We start from the raw sequence: 19,695 nt of genomic DNA, 5'->3' as shown, positions 1-19,695 counted from the left end.
TTATATCTTAAATAAAAAAAATGGAGAAGATTTAATTAAATATGTTCAGATAGATTAAATTATTAATTAGTATGTAAAAAATTATTTTTAAAGAGAAAAACTAGTTAATTACAAAAGACTAACTGTAATCACACTTGAATTTACTTGTATTAATGGTTTCAACTTCACCAACTGATAAAGCTAAAAATTTAGGCAAATATATTAATTCCTATATATTAGGCCTTGGTGATAAAATTAGGGCTTAAAATCAAATATATTTTTAATTATTACAAATATTCTGATTTTAGTAGCAGTCTATTAGTTTTTAAAAAGTCCAAATATATTCAATTTTATTTTTATATGTTTTTCTTAAATCAAATATTTTTTTGATGTTTTGACTTTTGAAGTTTTTTTTGTGTGCTTACATATATGTTTTCAAATTTTTATTGAATTAAAAATTAAAATTATATATAATGAGAGAACATATTTAGATAAAAAAATTTACATTGATATATAATTATGTATTATCAGTTTCTCATGTTAACTAAGATAACTCTGTATTTGTCAATCAGTTATAACTCAAATGGCATAGTCTCTTTATACTCAGTTGTGAATTCGAGTCTCGTATTTTTTGGTAAAAAAAAAAAACTGTATTGATTACCATATACGGATTGAATCAAAACGAAGAAGCAAGAACAGAGTTGAGAGCAGTAGATGCGTGGATACTGACTGACAAGCCTTACTCTCATCAATCCATTCATTCGGTAAGCTTCAATCTCCATTCCTAGTTCTCACCCATTTATTTTCATCCATTGAGCTTTCAAAGTTTTGATGATTGATGAATGCAATAAGCTGCGATCTCCTTCGATTTTGCTTCGGATTTATTCAGTATACCTACTCTAAATAAACCTAGATTTCAAAATTCTTTTTTTTCCCCCCTGACCTTCAAGTTCTCCATTTCGCCGTTTTAAATTGTGTTTAAGATATCTTGTTATGATTTTGGTTCTTCCTTTTACTATCATTTTAGAGTATGATTTTCTGCTTCTCTAATGATGTTTGATTTCATGCATCTTGCTTACAAATCTCATGTTCTTTAGTTTGCTGATGCTAGTTTATCGAATATAATTTAGCAATTTGTTTCAATCAATTGACGCTGGGTCTGGTTGATTGATAAACGTTTTGATGTAAAAGAATTTGAAGTCATCCCTTTCTTTTGTGGCATATGGTGCTAAAACCGATCAATATAAATTTGAAAGAATGGACCTGATATCATGTTTTTACCCTTGTTGTATGTGGCTGAATCTTTCAAATTACAAGTTGTATATCTTTGTTTGTATGTCATCTTTCGTTTACTTTTTTTTTCCCCTTAATCTTGTTCATTGCAATTGTTCAGGTTAAATGGCAAATAGAGCTCAAATTCCCACAAAAAATTCAGCACTCATTGCTATGATCGCAGATGAGGTAAGCGTGGCATTTCTGTGACTGACGAGGGTTTTAAGTGGTTTGTGTGGTAATTTATTTTGATTCTTTCTCAATTTTTTTAATGTGCAATTCAACCTTCTGGTTTAGCTTAGGACAGGTGGTGGTTGGGTGGGAGTTTGGATGACAATTCAGGTTCAATGTTTTCTGTTGGTACAAAGTTGTAGCATTTTATCTTTAATTTTTATGATTGTTCTTGTTAAGATGACCCTATTTCATCCACCAATATATATTTGAAAGTTTAGTGGTTGATGTCTTGATGAGTGCCAGGTGCGGATGTGCAAAACCTATTTCTATCTTGACCTGTACATTAGAGCTCTATTAGCCTGTTGAAGCATTTGTATTTACCATAATCCATATATAATACTAGCCTATGTAATTTGCCTAGATCTCTTCTGGTGCATACATGCAATATTTGATATCAGAAATCTAGCATCATGACGCATTCTAGTTTCTATGATGTTTGTTCTGAATTTTGATATTTTAGATGCACTCTACCATAAAAAGTAATAACTACTTAATGGAATATAATGCAGGATACCGTTGTTGGATTTCTGCTGGCTGGAGTGGGTAATGTTGACTTGCGAAGGAAGACAAATTATCTTATTGTAGATTCAAGTATGCAACTGTTCTTCAGTTCATTTTATGAACTTTCTTCTATGCTTAACTGATTTCAATTTGTAATGATATGGCAATTTTGTAGAAATTTTAGTAATTTGCTGCCTTCTTAAGTGTTAATAATAGACTTCTAATCCTCTCTTGGGATGTTGATTTCAGAAACAACTGTGAAACAAATTGAAGATGCATTCAAAGAGTTCACAACTAGGGAAGATATTGCAATTGTGTTAATAAGCCAATATGTAAGTTGCTTTTCTATCCATACAGATTCATAGTAAAGAAAAGTCCTTAGAGTAGTTTATAGCTGCATATTGATTCTATTTCTTTGAAGATGTTCTGCCTAGAACGAACCCCTCTCATTGAACTACAATATAGGTTATTGCCATAGGACAATAAATATTTTCCCCTCGAAAACTTTACATTTTGAATTCGAGATGTAATGCCTTTTGTTTCATTGTTCAGGTTGCAAACATGATAAGATTTTTAGTTGATAGCTACAACAAGCCTGTTCCTGCAATATTGGAGATTCCTTCGAAGGATCATCCTTATGATCCTGCCCATGATTCAGTTCTTTCACGAGTGAAGTACCTCTTCTCTGCGGAATCTGTGGCTTCTGGGAGACGCTAAGCTCCTAGTTTAAAGTTTTTTTTTTAAAGATATGTGCTTTGTTATTGGTTATTATAGATTGAGACTATCCTCTGTCACCTTGTGAGTTAAATTGTAAGCCAAATATTCGTGATTATTATTCGAATAAATTATATGATACTGCTGTGGCAATTATGAATTTGCATCATGTGCTTCTGCTTTAGCTTTGTATTAAAATTTTCAACGTCTATAAGATCATGAAATATTGATCAAATTTGTGTTAAAAGATCTGGCAATTTGATGGATTGTGCAAAGTTAGATGAGCCTGAACATATGCTTGTGAAAACAGGCTACCAAGTACCAACTATCAAACGTTGGGATCATCACAAATTTTAACTTATTCTAGCACCGGAACAACAACGAAATTTGAATCTGTATATATAATTTTATGTTAAGTTGTAGCTACTTGTCCATGCTGATACTATGGCTTTACTATGGAGAAGGATAAAATTTCACATCTATAAGATAAGAAAAATAAATCCTTATTCAATCCATTATTATTATTATTATCATTACCAATTACTCAAACCATTATTATCTATGCAGACACAACTAGTTTGAAGTTTCTGGGCTTAAAAGCTAATTAATTTCAAGGAAGTGCTGATTTTAAGGAGTTGGTTAAGTTTTCCAGTTCTTTCAATCCCTCTTGAGGCGAATTAGCCTCACCAAGCAGCTTCACCATAGCACTTCCAACAATCACACCATCTGCCCCCCATCCTGCTATCTGTATCATAAGTCAAAAATTGTTGATTTGAGTATGAAAAGTAACCACTGTGATAGAACAAGAAGAATAAAAAAATCTGCAGAGACAACTAACCTGTTTCACATGCTCAGGTTTCGATATCCCGAAACCAACTGCCACTGGCTTAGTTGTTGCCTGAATTTTAAAATAAAATAAAATAACGATCAAGGCGTTCTGCATAAATCTTAAGGTTCATCAGAATATTATGACATAAACAGGAGTTAAACAGACAAACCTCTTTGATTTCCTGCAAAAGAGTTTGAACCTTATCACTAACCGATGCTCGGGCTCCGGTGACACCCACTGAGCTCACCTATAATTTAAAACAACAAATGATTATTGACTTTATGCTGGCAGGGTTTGGACAGAGAGTGTTCTGCAAGATGTTTTCTGTTTTTACCATCATATTCTAATCCAAAAACCTAGAAGATAATTTGTTAACACTGTTACCTTTCAAACCCAATTTGACGCGGACTAAATTATTTTTGTGAAAAATAAAGCATAATGGAAGACAGAGATCTTACAAGATACACAAATCCTTCCGACGCATCCACAATGGCTTTCATTCTGTTTGTTGGTGTGGTAGGTGTGGTCAAGAGTACCTTAATGATATCAAAGCAGATGTCCCAAATATGTTAAATATACACACACAAACGCATTCATTCATCAAAATGAAGTAAAAGAATATTTATCACCAATAACTGTATGTAATATCACAAAAAGCATAATGTAATAGAACACACATTGCTCCTCAATCATTACCATGCCTTCTCCATCATGCTCAACTTGAAAGGTTCTGTAATTATGAGTTCGGGTAAAAAAGAAGTTTACCAGTTCAATTCCATTGTTCTTTGCTTCCATCCTTAAAGTTTTTGTCTCTTCCAGAGGAACATCGGGAACTACAAGTCCTGCACGTATACACGGGAAAGAAACGAATGTTATCCTGATTGCCAAATTGGAGAAAAAAGAGAATTCCACGACAATGTGGCAATTGACATGACTTGGCAGAAAAGTACAGAGGAGCATTCTTTTATAATAATAAATTTAAATTAGCAAATATGAAATGTCTTTAACTACAGCTTCCCTTTGTCTTGTCTATGCATTTTATGACATTGTTTATCATAGAACCTTTTCAGAAGAACAAACCTGACATTACAATGTAACAAATTCTATGCTATTTGGTAAGCGATTACTCATGTCTCACCGTGAACACCACAGTCTCTAATGGTAGACATAAATTTCTCAGTGCCACGCTTTAGTATCGGATTGTAATAAGTAAAAAGTGCAATTGGACAAGACAATTGTGGAACAACCTGGCAAATAAATCAGGTGGTTAAACATTAATACATGAATATAAGGGAAGGGACACTTGGAAAAGGAATAAGGCAAGGTATTCTGAGCAAGTTATTTCTTTTTCAAAACAAGTCGAGTAACATGATATTATGATACGAAGGGTTGAGAACCTAAAAGACATCTGTCTAACAGCATCTCCTTACCTTTAAGAACAAGTGTAGAGGAAAAGACAGGACTAATTTAATTAACATCTTTTGGAGTATTTTCACAGCTAAATTGTCAATTAAAGAAGACAAAGAGTGGAAAGAGACAGAGTATTAAATCGTTGCAAGAGGACACAGCAATTAGAATAATCAATAACTGGAAAAGGGTTGCATAAACAAACCTCTTTCAACATAGAGATAATAGCATCAAAATTGGTGCCCTTTGCTAGAGAACGAGTAGCAGCAGCCTGAAAGGAAAGACTGATAAGTTTGAGAATCAGGCAGCATGAAATAGCACTAAAGGAGAAGAAAGCATCAAACCTGGATAACAGGACCATCTGCCAAAGGATCTGAGTATGGAACACCTAGCTCAATTATGTCGGAGCCACATGAATCAAGAACTTTCAGTGCTTCTGCTGTGGTTGAAAGATCAGGATCACCAGCTGTGATGTATGGAATGAATGCCACCTTGACACAAAATATTCATTAGAATCTAATCATTCAATCAACAATCACAAGCCAAAAAAAGGTACTCTGACTCACATCTCCTTGCAATAAAGTTGATACCTTACAATTTACAAAATATAACCAAGTCCCACATAAAAGATGATTCTAAACCCAGTATAAATAAAAAAATAAGAGTCCAAGATTTAAAAATTCATAGAATATGAAACCAGAAAGTTATCTTATTATGATTTTATATTTTTTTTAAAATAAGTAAGCAATACATAACAATTCAAATTGCATCATACAAAATGAAAAGCATGTCATACATGCAACTTCGCATACAACCACCAAGGCTTGTTCCACTAGGTCGATTTGGCTACATGAATTAAACAATACCATATTTTTCTACCGTTAAACATTCCTACTAGTACCACCTTTGGTCCACATCATAAACATCCATCGAAGTTCAGTGTTGACTGTTGATTGCTTAGCACAAATCAGCAAGAAAAATTAACACTTACTTTTCCTTGTTTCTTCAGCCTAGTGAAGGTTTCAGAGAGCCCAACTGTTTCCATCGTCTTGATAGCGGCCACTGGAGTATACCTCTTTACTGAAACAATAGCTCTCTTGGAGGGAAGAAAGCCCTGGAAATTGACCTCTGGTTTCTTCAATTGCAAGAAGCAAGCTGATTTCAGGGCAATAGCCATAAAAAATATTTGTCTTCGACTGATGCAATTTCACATGGGAGTAAAAATAAGGGTGGTTAAATGAAAAAACAGCTCAATAGCATAGTATTACATAGAATAAGATTCAATCTTTATGGAAAACAAATACATATATAATCTATAATCATGATGAAATCCATAACATGCATCAATTGAAACATAGCAACAAAATTCAAAACGAGGCCAAAAACACAACAAAGAAAAACACAATGTGCTCAACCTATTGGCTTTCCTTGAAAAAATTAGAACAGATTTCAGAAACCCATTACAAAGCAGAAAGCTTTATACCAGAATCATAAACCCAACAAGCCAAATAATATATCCCAAATCCGCAATCTTCACAGTTTCATATCATTCATGAAACTGGCTACTACAGCTGGTTCATCAAATGCAGAATTCCTTAGCATACCAATATTCAGTAAATGTGAATAACATGGGAAAGGAATATTCTTGTGAATCCAATGCAAACGAATACTAGAAAGAAGAAGAAGAAGAAGCAGAAACCTCGTACCTGGAAGTGAATCAAAAACGGAGTCGTCAGAGAAATTCAAGAGAGAGAAATGGGTTTGGTCTTGTGTGTCTCTAATCCCTGATTTGAAGCTCTTACGTGTGTCTGCGCGCTTTTTATTTTGGATAAATTACAGATACCTCCCTGAGATTCCACACAACACAGTTAAAAACTTAAAATCTCCATTTAATTTTAAGCTTCAATAGGGTTTAGGTGTTTGAGTTTAAGGGTAATTTTGGTATCTAGGAAAAATGAGTGTAAAATGAAAAATTATAACTAATAATTTGCGTTTTATTCTGTGATAGTTGTATTTTATTACTTCTTGCAAGTAGGTAATAACTAATAATAAATAAACAAATCAAGTTTGATATAGATTCTTTGTGCCAGTTGTCAAAAAATATGGTAAGAAATTTAAGTTATACACATATATATATATATACATTGTATGAAAAGAAATTAAGTGCATGCCGATTTTGGTCATGAAAAATCAAAAATATTATTTACGTATCAAAATTAACAACTATATATTTATATATAAATATATAATTTATTTTAATATATATTTAATATAATTATAAAAAGATATTTTATAAAATCTTCTAAGAAAATCAGGACAGCAGAAAGTAGAAACCAAGAAAATAGTAAAATAAGAATTTAATTATAATTAAATTAAAATAATGAGATTTAATAGGAAATAATATTTTATTTATTATTTTATTAATTTTTTTATTTTAAAATATCTTTTTCTTAGAAATAAAAACTTCATGATTTTGGTTACTGATACGGCCGTTACAAATTCGATGTCATAATTCAACATTATATACAATAACTCGGCATTATGCACTATAACTCGGCACTTTACGTTATAACTCGGCGTTATACGTTACAATCAGACTCAACAGACTCCATCCTTGAATAAAAACGTCCGATCAGACATTATCACTTATTAAAACTTATTAATTGCTCTTCAATTCAGATGATCAATAGAAACGTAACCGACCTATTTTATCTCACCTATAAATGTATGATATTTTATTTTCAAAGGAGACATTGAATTCTCAATATTGACTTAAGCTTCGGAGTGTCTTTGCAGGTACACTCCCCCCTGTTTCTTGCTCAAAGCTCTACGCGATTGGACATCCTCTTGGAGTAAAGCTCGGATTACCACAAAGCTCAAAGGTCGACACCGAAGATAACAACTCGGCATCGATTCCCAGAGATCGAGCTCTCCCTCCAGGTATCCATACAAGAACAATTGGCGCCGCCGTGGGCCTCGAAATAAACACCATTCTTTCTATAGGCCCCATTTCCTTCCAATAGTTTCAAACTTACCTGCACCTTTGTAAACAAATGTCATATAGTAAATCAATAAGGCCCGAAAAAGCCTATCTATATCTGTTTTTTCGATCATTATCTGTCATCTCTCTATTTTTCAAATCATCTCTGGTATAATTATTTGCCGATCTATATCTGTTTTTCCGATCAATATCTGTCATCTATATTTTTCAATTCAACTCTAGTATATCTATTTGTCGATCTATATTTGTCATCTCTATTTTTCAAATCATCTCTGGTATAATTATTTGCCGATCTATATCTGTTTTTCCGATCAATATCTGTCATCTCTATTTTTCAATTCTAGTATATCTATTTGTCGATCTATATCTGTTTTTCCGATCTATATCTATCATCTCGATTTTTCAATTTATATGTTATATCTATTTATCGATCTATATCTGTTTTTCTCATCTATATCTGTCATCTTGATTTTTCAATTTATATCTATTATATTTATTTGGCAATCTATATATGTTTTTCCATAAAAAATATGTCATCTCTATTTTTCAATTCATCTCTGGTATAATTATTTGCCGATCTATATCTGTTTTTTCGATTAATATCTATCATCTCTATTTTTCAATTCAACTCTAGTATATCTATTTGCCGATCTATATATGTTTTTTCGATCATTATCTGTCACCTCTCTATTTTTCAAATCATCTCTAGTATAATTATTTGCCGATCTATATCTATTTTTTCGATCAATATCTGTCATCTCTATTTTTTAATTCACCTGGTATATTTATTTGTCGATCTATATCTGCTTTTCTGATCAATATATGTCATCTCTATTTTTCAATTCATCTGGTATATTTATTTACCGATCTATATCTGCTTTTCCGATCAATATCTGTCATCTCTATTTTCAATTCAACTCTAGTATATCTATTTGTCGATCTATATCTATTTTTCCGATCAAATATCTGTCATCTCTATTTTTCAAATCATCTCTAGTATAATTATTTGTCGATCTATATCTATTTTTCCGATTAATATCTGTCATCTCTATTTTTCAATTCAACTCTAGTATATCTATTTGCCGATCTATATCTGTTTTTCCGATCTATATCTATCATCTCGATTTTCCAATTTATATGTTATATCTATTTGTCGATCTATTTCTGTTTTTCTCATCTATATCTGTCATCTCGATTTTTCAATTTATATCTGGTATAATTATTTGCCGATCTATATCTATTTTTCCGATCAATATATGTCATCTCTATTTTTCAATTTATATCAGTCATCTCTATTATCCGATTTATATCAGTCATCTCTATTTTCTGATTTATATCAATCATCTCTATATTTCGATTTATATCCGTTATTCCTATTTGCCAATTTATATCTGTTATATCTATTGTCCGATTTATATCAATCATCTCTAACTGCCGATTTATATAAAAAATCTCTATTTGCTGATCTATAACAGTCATATCTATTATCCAATTTATATCAATCATCTCTATTTTCTGATTTATATCAATCATCTCTATATTTTGATTTATATCCGTTATCCCTATTTGCCAATTTATATCTGTTATATATATTTTCCGATTTATATCAATCATCTCTAACTGCTGATTTATATAAAAGATCTCTATTCGATGATCTATAACAGTCATCTCTATTATCCGATTTATATCAGTCATCTCTATTTTTCGATTTATATCAATCATCTCTATATTCTTATTTATATCTGTTATCCCTATTTGCCAATCTATATCTGTTTTTCTGATCTATATCTGTCATATCTATTTTTCAACTTATATCTGTTATCTCTATTTTTTCGATCTATATCTGTTATCTCTATTTTTTAATTTATATATGATACATCTATTTGCCGATCTATATTTGTTATCTCTATTTTTCTGATCTATATGTCATCTCTATTTTTTAATTTATATGTTATCCCTATTTGCCGATCTATATATGTTATCTGATTTTCTGATCTATATCTGTCATCTCTACTTTCTGATTTACATCTGTTATCTCTATTTGCCGATCTTTATCAGTTATCTCTAGTTGCCAATTTATATTTGATATCTCTATTTGCCAATTTATATATGATATCTCTATTTGCCAATCTATATCTGATTTTTCGGTCTATATCTGTTATATCTATTTGCCGATCTATATCTATCATCTCTACTTTCCGATTTATATTAGTTATCTCTATTTGCCGATCTTTATCGGTTATCTCTATTTGTCGATCTTTATCAGTTATATATATCTCTATTTGCCAAATTATATCTGATATCTCTATTTGCCGATCTATATCTGATTTTCCGATCTGCATCTGTTATATCTATTTGTCGATCTATATATTTAATATCTATTTGCAGATTTATATCTGTTATCTCTGTTTGTCGATCTACATGTTATCTCTATTTGCCGATCTATATCTGTCATCTTTATTTGCCGACCTATATCTGTTATCTCTATTCGTCGACCTATATCTGTTTTTCTATTTTCAAATCTATATCTATTATCTCAGTTTTCATATTTATATCAATCATTATCCGAGCTATATCAATCATTATCAGTCATTGTCAAATCTATATTAACTATCATCAGATCTATATCAACGATCTTCAATCAATTATCCATTCGCGATAGTTCTTCAATTCAAAGTCGCATCGTTTACACATGCGCAATCAAACACAATCTTTAATCAATTATCCATTCGCGATAATTCATCAATTCGTAGTCGCATCGTTTACACATGCGCAATCAAACTCAATCTTCAATTCCGAACTATGACTATCAACAGTCAACAAACTCAATCACATATCATACAAGTACAAACACTGATCAATTCGCGACAACTCTTCAATTCAAAGTCGCATCGTTTACACATGCGCAATCAAACTCAATCAAATCACCAAACAACGGTGAACTAACTCAATATTCTCGTCCAACCAATTCACTTTTATCAAAATCGTCTCATCAACTATTCAAATTAACTATTCAGTTCCACGAAAAAACCTAACCGTTGCATCTATTAAATCAACGGTTCAAAATTACATTGGAAAAATCAAAGGCACAATCAATGACAAGACTACTACACTTTCCAATACACGTTAAATTCAAATCACGTCTGAAATTCAAATTATTCATTATTTTAATAAAGTAAGTTGATCTGGGGGCTCCATACCTATAACTCAAATCACCGAGTTATAACTAAAAAAGCTCAACCTGCGTTATCAAAATATAGTCAGGCTAAGCTTGGGGGCTATGATACGGCCGTTACCAGACATTATCACTTATTAAAACCTATTAATTGCTCTTCAATTCAGATGATCAATAGAAACGTAACCGACCTATTTTATCTCACCTATAAAGGTATGATATTTTATCTTCAAAGGAGACATTGAATTTTCAATACTGACTTAAGCTTCGGAGTGTCTTTGCAGGTACACTCCCCCATGTTTCTTGCTCAAAGCTCTACGCGATTGGACATCCTCTTGGAGTAAAGCTCAGATTACCACAAAGCTCAAAGGTCGACATCAAAGATAACAACTCGGCGTCGATTCCCAGAGACCGAGCTCTCCCTCCAGGTATCCATACAAGAACAGTTACCAAGTTTAGGATTTAAGATGCTTTTATTCAAGGGCGGAGCTACCTATAAAGAAAGGGGGCAATCGCCCCCCCTAATTTTAATTTTTTACATATAAATTATATGTAAATTTCAGTTTAGCCCCTCCTTAAAATTTTATTTTAATCTTATTTTATTATGTAAATATTTTTGACCCCCTTCTAATATTTTATCTAGCTCCGCCCCTGCTTTTATTTGTATACAACTGGTAATTTTTCTTTATCTAAAAAAGCCTAGGTTTATAGAATAATCACCATAATTCAAGTGTCAATCATGTTGGCTTCTTTTTTTTTATATTTTGAATTTTGGTGAAAGGTTTGTGATTTGAAACTTTGTGCGGTTAGTACGAAAAAATATAATCGAGTTGAGTCGAATTTTAGTTTTGACGAACTTAATTTTTGTTATAAATAAATAATTTAAGTCTAGATCTATTATATTTTATAGATTTTTTTAGGCTCAAATATAGTTTGTTCAAAATTGGATAAATCAATGATTCGACGAGTTTATTTAAAAAGTCTATTTTGTAAAATAGAGATTAAAACAATACATTTAAAAAAAAAATCTAAATTGACATTAACTGCGTTCTAAAATTTATAATTTATAATTTGTAAAGTATAATTTATTTATATATTAATCTTTAATCACATATCATAATTATATTTACAATTCATAAACCTTTTTTTGAACAAAAAAAAACCTACGATCTTAACTAATATTGACTATTGATTTTTTTTTGTTTAATATAAATAAATAGTTGAAAGTCTAAACTCTAAACTAAAAATAATTTATTTTTACAAAATAAATATTTTGACGAGTCAGTCCAATGAATTTTGTAAACTTTTTGTAAAGTCTGTGATTTGACATTTTTAATTAATAGGCTTTTTAAAAGTCCAAATTTAACTTGTTTAATAAAATGAGCTGAATCGAACTGAGCCATCAGTTATGTTAGATAATCCGGTCCACTTCCACCTTAATGGTTAAGTAATTTATGTTATTGAAAATTTTTTTTAAGTATATCGGTACATTGCTGTTTTAATAAATTTTAACCGTTAATCTTAATTATATATATTATATATATTTTTTATAATTAAGATTAATAATTAAAAATTATTAAAATATCAATATACCGATACATTTAAAAGTGTTCCTGTGTTATTATGTTGCTTATAGTTTGTCTTAAAAGTTATACTACCTCAGTTTTTCACTTTTTTGTATAACCCTATAAAAAATATTTAAAAATATTATTTACATATTAAAATTAATTATTATATATATATATATATATATATATATTTTTTATTTATTTTTAATATATATTTTATATTTTATATTTTAATATATATTTTATTTTAATAATTAATTTTGATATAAATCTAATATGATTAAAAAATATTATAGACTAAACTCGGGTCCATTAATTACATGGCAGGGTAAACCTAACCTAGCCGAGTCTATTTCTACATCAAGAATTGAAGATTATGCATGCAACAAAGATCATTTTCCTAAAAAGAAATAAACACAAAATGCCTACTTTCCATTTCTTCATTGAAGCAATTAGAAAATTAATCACGACATTATAGAACTTGCGTTTCTTAGCGGAAATCAAAGTAGGAAACAATTACATAATAGTTTACAACTTCATATACCCTTTTTTCTTGACTCTATCATCCCTATCCTCACATTTTTTTTTCTCATTTTAGTTTCTTTTTTTCAAATCTAATAATCTCTTAATTATCAAATAATTACACACACAAAGACAAAGTTTTTATATATGAAAATGATCGAATACTTTGATATATTCAATTTAATTGTTTAATATAAAATTTAATGTAAGTAATCACTTATCTTAATAGAAATGTCAAAAACGGGTCGACTCACTAAATTTTTTGGGCCTAAACATCAAAAAGAGCAGACCAAACAAAAATTTTGAGCCCAGCAACTAATACATGGCAATTCAGCAATTGCAATTTTTTGTTTTGTAAAATTGATCCGTGTGTTTTTGTTATTTATATTTTATTACATTATATCGTGAATGATGTTAGATTATAATTTGATCCATGATTGGAATAGAAAGAAAGTGATTTTGTTTTAATAAAAGAAAAGCAGGGTGGAGATGCAAATGGCGAAAAATGAAGTTCCTTTGAGAAAAAAGTGGTGATAAAAGGCAGAGAGAGCATTCACAAGTGAAGAAACAAAAAAAGATTCGGCTTTAGCTTCAATGCTTCAAGTAGTAACTAAGTAGTAAGTAAATAGTAATAGATTCTTCTTTCTTCTTCTGCCTCCCACTCACTTAACTCGACTCGTCCGAGTCACCCACTCACTCCTTCTCATGGCCAACAACCCTTCCGACCCTCCCGCCGACGACTTCCTCGAACAAATACTCGGCCTTCCAACCTTCGCTTCCGCCGACCACTCCCTCGCCGGACCCGATGTTTCCGCCCTGGCGACGGGTGCCGCCGCTCCCATGATGCTTCAGCTCAACTCCGGCGATGCTGGCCCTCATCCCCTCGCCGGCGGAGGGGGCTTCCACGCTCCCATGTACCAGCTAGGTCTCAGCTTGGACCAAGGGAAAGGAGCCGATGGAGCAGCAGCAGCAGGAGTAGGCTTCTTGAAGCCACCGGAAGAGGCCTCCGGTAGCGGCAAGCGCTTTCGCGACGACGTCCTTGATGCCAGAGCTAAGAATGTAAACACCATGTCCCTCTCTCTCTCTCTCTCTCTCTCTCTCTCTCGCTTTGTGTAACAGAAAATTAGCTCAAATGCATTCACAATTTGGTTTTTTTTTTTTTTTCAAGGCAGGGTTTTGAGTTCCGAACTGGAACTAAAATACAATTGCATGTGGCAGTTTTTTAACTAATTAGAATCACTTTCGAAATTCCTTGAAAATGAAGTTGGGAAAGAAAGCATGTTGTAGTTTTGAAAAAATAAAGAGCAAGGCAGGGTTATTCCATGGCTGTTATGGAAACCAAATTATTGTTTCAGGATTGTCATCTTTGGTTTTTCTTTTCCCCTTTATTCGAGGTCAGACAGCAGGGGGAAAAAACTTGTTGCAGTGTGTGCTTCAGTGCTTCTTGATTTGAGCAACTAGCTACGGATAAACTCTGCACTTGTGCTGACATATTATTATTGAATCATTGTTGTAGGTGTTGACTTATAGGTGTAAGTTGGTGTTACAAATTTTGATGGAATGGTTTGAACATTTCAGGATTACGATTTAGTGCAAGTTTATTTACACCTTCTCCATACTGCTGTGATCACTTTTCTGGGATATCTGAGACTCTTAACTCTTATAGGATGTGAATACTTACTTTTAATACATGGTTTCTTGTTGTAAGGGTCTTTCCCCCTGACCTACTCAAAGTACTGAGGCAGGACTGTTTGTCTTGCCGCTGAGAGGCAGAGGAGGAGTTGCTGTTTTAGTTTCCCCACCCCCCTTATTTTGCCCCCCTGATCATCTGTAATCTTTTAACAGGTTTTTCATGGCCAACCAATGCCTACTACTATTCCGGCAGCTCCACATCCTCCAACAATGCGTCCCAGGGTGCGGGCTAGAAGAGGACAGGCTACAGACCCACACAGCATAGCTGAACGGGTGAGCTTTGGGATATTTGCACAAATACATGCTGTCTGCTGGTTATGGTGTTAAAATTTAAAGATGGGGTGTTTATTTTGTAGCTCACTTCTTCATGTTACCTTATGGTTACAGTTGCGCAGAGAAAGAATAGCAGAAAGAATCAGGGCTCTGCAAGAACTGGTTCCAAGTGTCAACAAGGTATGTAACTGCTCTAATGCGGTTTGTGATCCTCTTTAACATTAGCAATAGTGAAATAGTACAAAAGGAAAGGAATATTGTCTTGTTTAGCCAAAAAAGTGAGAAAAGATGGTGTATTACGTTGACATTTACAGAGATATATCTATTATCATCCCCCACTGTCCTTTCTAGCTTGAATTTGTAAATGATAATGCCACACTTTAGTTTATTATCAACTTGTGAATAGGTCTATTCATGTCTTTCTCCTAAAACAAAAATGGGTCTTTTCATGGTGTGCATTTGGCCATTCTGTCCGCATTGTAGATATCGTTCATTCACTACTTCTTTAGCTCATCAGATCTCCACTAACACTATTGCCTATCATAGGTCTTATCTTTCTTTTTACAATATAAATACTAAAATAGATGTTATTACTTATATCAAGGGGTTGGTTTGCTTTTCTAAATATGGCCTAAGAAACAATATCTTTTACTTTTCCTCCAATTTTTTGTCTTTCAATAGGAAGATTTGATAGAAAATACAATAGAAGGAAGTAGCCATTTTCATAGAAATATGGAGGATCTGTATTCGTTTTAATCTTCTGGTCTTTTCCCTGTCAATATATTGTTCCAGTAGATATGATATTTACAGATATATATATAATGTAATTTATGTAGCGAATTGGCACCTTGAAAATTATTTTCATATAAATGACTAAATGTGTTCTTTGGATTTAGAATATGGCATCTGCCTCTGGACCTATTGAGTTGTCAAATCAGTTTAAGATTGTGCTTGTCTGCAACTCCACATATAGATTAAATCTCCTGATCCACTTTTCATGCAATTGTTTCTTTGAGCATAAATAACAAAAACATGCTTGAAAAGGATAAAAAGAGGGATACCATGCCCACATATTTTGACTTGATGTGTATTAAATTTTTTATACTTCTTGAAGCTTGAAATTAATCTACTGGTTTCAGGGGATATTTCTTTTAATAATTTCTTTGAAGGCAGTTTTGCTCTGTTTGCATGACTGCCCTCTGTTTCATTAAAAAGACAATAACACTGAATTGTTCCAACATTTTTAATATTATTGTGCTTTTTCTCTTGATCAGACGGATAGAGCTGCAATGTTAGATGAAATTGTGGATTATGTCAAGTTCTTAAGGCTCCAAGTAAAGGTAATTATTTTTGTAAGTTATTGTGCTTGTCACTAGCATTTATTTTTTAATTTACTTTCATAATTAGGTCTTGGATTATTGTTAATGACTGCTTTTAGCCAATCAATCAAACCTGTTGACCTATGCCTTCTTATCACTGTCCGTAGTCCCAACAATGGTCAATTAGTTGAGATTAAACTCAAGACCACAAACTCCACAAAGTGGTTGTCACTTTAGATGAGAACCCATTGGCCAATGTTATTATATTCCTGTAGACTAGGAAATATCTGCAATGGATACAGTCAAATGAATATGATAGCATTTTTAGAATGCTTAATGCCCTGTAGTTACTTTTTCATTATCCAATCACTTTGAAGGGTCTTTGTTGGAGTACATCGCTATTAAATCCATGATGTAACATGTCCAAAAAAAAAGAGGCTATTTTGAATTTGTAGCAATGTGAAATGAAGATGCAAATGACTGTTAATTAATCTGCCTTTCAGGTTTTGAGCATGAGTAGATTGGGTGGAGCTGGTGCAGTGGCACCACTGGTAACTGACATCCCATTATCATCAGTTGAGGTAATTAATTATTGAGTTGGAAAATTTTGGTTTTTGGTTGTCTTTCAATCGCTTCAGCCATTTTAACTAAGTGACTATCAGGAGGAAGGCGGTGATGGTGGAAGAAACCGGCCGGCTTGGGACAAGTGGTCAAATGATGGCACAGAAAGACAGGTGGCTAAGCTTATGGAAGAAAACGTTGGAGCAGCCATGCAGTTTCTTCAATCCAAGGCACTCTGCATCATGCCAATCTCACTTGCATCCGCGATATACCAATCACAACCCCCGGACACCTCTAGTATAGTGAAGCCTGAAGCTAACCCTCCTCCATAGACCTTAGGTATATGGTGCATGACTTCTTGGTCCCATCTACCACTCACCTAATACTGTGTGGCCCATGAGTTATTTGTCTGTTCCAAGGCTCCATAATTAAGTAATTGGAAAGCATCAAGTTGCAATCAAAGTCAGATCCCATAATATCTCTTTATTTGTGGCTTGTCAATGCAGGGTTTGATTGCAAATTGTCAGTCTTAGAAAATAGCAGCAGACCCATTCTTGTATTGGCAAGTTTCAAAGTGTAGGAAAAGAAATTGTAAGAAAAAAAAAGAAGAAAAGATCACTTGATAGGTCTTGTTCTCTTTGTTTTTCTGTCAATTGGTGGGGGGTGTAGTGGAACATGATGAAAGCGCTTTAATAGTGGGGCTTAGATTTTTGTAGTGGATTGTGGGACCTTGTAAAAGGTTAGACCGGTGTGCATATTATTTTTAATTAGTGATGTAACCCTAGAGGATTTGAAAAATGGGAGAGGTGAAATGGATAATAGTTGCTTTAAGAATGCAATTGGTGTTGCTAAGTCTAGCAGAAAATTATGCCGCTTTTTTGTTTGTGTTGTGCGAGTTGCCTGCTTTTTCCTCTGTTCTGCTCAATCATGATTGGATTTTGATCCATTTGAGAACATGGAAGGGCAAGTATGCTTGGCTCTTGACACGTGTCATATAAATTATTAACCTACTGTTAACTTATTCAACTCAAATGCCATTAGCAACAGCTCAAGAGGCTCTTGTGTTAAGCACTTCCCAGGGTCATGCTCAGTGAGGTATATTGATTCCTCTCTTCATGTCGAAAATGAAGAAGAATTAATGTGTCTTATGACATAATGGTTTTTTTGAGAAAAGGACAAATAGGTTCCTAACTTTTTGTTCCGTGGACATTTTTGTCCCTGACCATTGAAAAATACTTTTAAGTCCCTAACCTTCACAAAACTTGGACGGATCAGTCATTTCGTCCAAATGCCTTCGTCAGGGACTGATTCGTCCAAATGCCTCCGTCAGGAACTGATCCGTCCAAGTTTTGTGAAGGTTAGGGACTTAAAAGTATTTTTCAATGGTAAGAAACGAAAATGTCCGTAGGGCAAAAGGTCAGGGACCTATTTGTCATTTTTTCGATTTTTTTTTTATTTCAGAGAAAACTGAAATGCTTTCTTATTTTGTTAATTGAATGACTAAGAGTAGTAGTAAAGTGTAGAAGAAAGTTATAGAATTAGTGCGAAATTAAAGTGGTTTACTATATAAGAGTGAAGAAGTATTGAGGGAAATTAGAGGATAATGGAAACATCACGAGTTGAAAGAGATGGTACAGTGTCAACCCAAATGGGTAAACCAGTGGGAATTGGTTGGATATTCTTGTCTCCTAAAGTTGGGAACTCCCAACTTAGTATCCATCATTTGGATTAAAATGGGGATCATCTTAGCTCATAAAAGGATAAGGATTCACACAGTGGGAAGGAATACCCACCCCACACGAATTTGCCAAATGTTTTCTTAATGAATGTCCTTAATCTTTATAGATTCATTTTATTTATAAGTTGGAATATGCTGTATGAAAATTTTAAGTTGAATTGTATTCCGTGATCGGATTATTTAAATTATTCCGTGTTGCATTTAAATGCAATTAAAACGTGTTTTTTTATTCATTCCCAGAGATATCCAAAAAAATCGCTATGCACAAAACGTGATTTAAAATTCCAACACTTACTTAAAGCGCACTTTATTTTCTGCAAATTTCACATATTACATATTTTTTTTTCTTCTCGGTTGCAGCTAGTAGGACTCGAACCTGAGACCTTTGAGATGGGGAGGAAGCGGGATGCCGTGTGAGCTATGGCTCATTGGCATATTCTCTTTTTTTTTTTTTTGCCATTTTTTTAATTTGGACTTGACATACCATATCTTAAAAACCTAGAAACCGGGCGCAACTGTGGACATTGGAAAGGCCCAAAGGCAACAGACGAAAGTCCGATTTTTTGTTACTTATGGGCCTAAGGCCCAGTCCAATATATTCTTTAACCCCATACTAAAAAAAGAGAGTAATTAGAACAGTCCCAATGAATACATATGGGCCTGAGCCCATTTATACAACATGCTTGGTTATAGCACGGACAACGATATAGGGGAAGCTCTTTGGGTTTATAGCACGTTCAATCCAGATGGGTCAGGTCCTAATTACTCACACTTAATATCAGCTAATGCCATGTTAACTATATTATCTTTCCTTGACCAAAAAAAAAAAAAAAAACTATATTATCTTTCCTGACCCAAAAAAAAAAAAATAAAAGATTTTATCTACTTATATTTCAATAGAAAAATTGGT

General features: G+C 32.9%; 3 protein-coding genes and 1 long non-coding RNA gene across 4 annotated transcripts; 2 read left to right on the top strand and 2 right to left on the bottom strand.

Moving 5' to 3' along the window:
• Nucleotides 1-605: 605 nt before the first annotated feature.
• LOC107645226 (V-type proton ATPase subunit F) lies at nt 606-2,860 on the top strand. The gene is made up of 5 exons (XM_016349205.3): nt 606-743; nt 1,373-1,440; nt 1,995-2,076; nt 2,236-2,318; nt 2,539-2,860. Exons 2-5 carry the CDS (start codon nt 1,378-1,380, stop codon nt 2,701-2,703), a joined length of 393 nt encoding a protein of 130 aa, XP_016204691.1. The 5' UTR covers nt 606-743; nt 1,373-1,377; the 3' UTR covers nt 2,704-2,860.
• Nucleotides 2,861-3,072: 212 nt separating this feature from the next.
• TSA1 (tryptophan synthase alpha chain) lies at nt 3,073-6,784 on the bottom strand. The gene is made up of 10 exons (XM_016349206.3): nt 6,643-6,784; nt 5,928-6,132; nt 5,281-5,427; nt 5,142-5,207; nt 4,668-4,776; nt 4,295-4,371; nt 3,988-4,065; nt 3,699-3,776; nt 3,539-3,598; nt 3,073-3,445 (listed from the first exon to the last, which is right to left on the bottom strand). Exons 2-10 carry the CDS (start codon nt 6,111-6,113, stop codon nt 3,311-3,313), a joined length of 936 nt encoding a protein of 311 aa, XP_016204692.1. The 5' UTR covers nt 6,114-6,132; nt 6,643-6,784; the 3' UTR covers nt 3,073-3,310.
• A 6,828-nt stretch (nt 6,785-13,612) lies between these two features.
• LOC107647796 (transcription factor UNE12) lies at nt 13,613-17,886 on the top strand. The gene is made up of 6 exons (XM_088490266.1): nt 13,613-14,261; nt 15,048-15,167; nt 15,282-15,347; nt 16,442-16,507; nt 16,990-17,067; nt 17,149-17,886. The coding sequence occupies exons 1-6, from the start codon at nt 13,908-13,910 to the stop codon at nt 17,377-17,379; spliced, it is 915 nt and encodes a 304-aa protein (XP_088346392.1). The 5' UTR covers nt 13,613-13,907; the 3' UTR covers nt 17,380-17,886.
• LOC148554403 (uncharacterized) lies at nt 13,701-15,447 on the bottom strand. The gene is made up of 2 exons (XR_015885898.1): nt 14,345-15,447; nt 13,701-14,294 (listed from the first exon to the last, which is right to left on the bottom strand). It is a non-coding gene; the product is annotated as an uncharacterized LOC148554403 (long non-coding RNA).
• Nucleotides 17,887-19,695: the final 1,809 nt, after the last annotated feature.

This window comes from Arachis ipaensis, chromosome B6 (assembly GCF_059453495.1).
Source record: "Arachis ipaensis isolate K30076 ecotype BB chromosome B6, ASM5945349v1, whole genome shotgun sequence".
NCBI lineage: Eukaryota > Viridiplantae > Streptophyta > Magnoliopsida > Fabales > Fabaceae > Arachis > Arachis ipaensis.
Note: the sequence above shows the minus strand (reverse complement) of the source record. Positions and strands in the feature narration are given on the sequence as shown.

Excerpts from the sequence above, each read along its gene's own strand:
- LOC107645226 (XM_016349205.3), top strand. The coding sequence starts at position 1,378 with ATGGCAAATAGAGCTCAAATTCCCACAAAAAATTCAGCACTCATTGCT. Across the intron at positions 1,441-1,994 it reads TTGCTATGATCGCAGATGAG|GATACCGTTGTTGGATTTCT; the intron begins GTAAGCGTGGCA and ends AATATAATGCAG. Across the intron at positions 2,319-2,538 it reads TTGTGTTAATAAGCCAATAT|GTTGCAAACATGATAAGATT; the intron begins GTAAGTTGCTTT and ends TTCATTGTTCAG.
- TSA1 (XM_016349206.3), bottom strand. The coding sequence starts at position 6,113 with ATGGCTATTGCCCTGAAATCAGCTTGCTTCTTGCAATTGAAGAAACCA. Across the intron at positions 4,777-5,141 it reads TTATCTCTATGTTGAAAGAG|GTTGTTCCACAATTGTCTTG; the intron begins GTTTGTTTATGC and ends TTTATTTGCCAG. Across the intron at positions 3,599-3,698 it reads TTTTGCAGGAAATCAAAGAG|GCAACAACTAAGCCAGTGGC; the intron begins GTTTGTCTGTTT and ends TTTAAAATTCAG.
- LOC107647796 (XM_088490266.1), top strand. The coding sequence starts at position 13,908 with ATGGCCAACAACCCTTCCGACCCTCCCGCCGACGACTTCCTCGAACAA. Across the intron at positions 15,348-16,441 it reads TGGTTCCAAGTGTCAACAAG|ACGGATAGAGCTGCAATGTT; the intron begins GTATGTAACTGC and ends TCTCTTGATCAG. Across the intron at positions 16,508-16,989 it reads TCTTAAGGCTCCAAGTAAAG|GTTTTGAGCATGAGTAGATT; the intron begins GTAATTATTTTT and ends TCTGCCTTTCAG.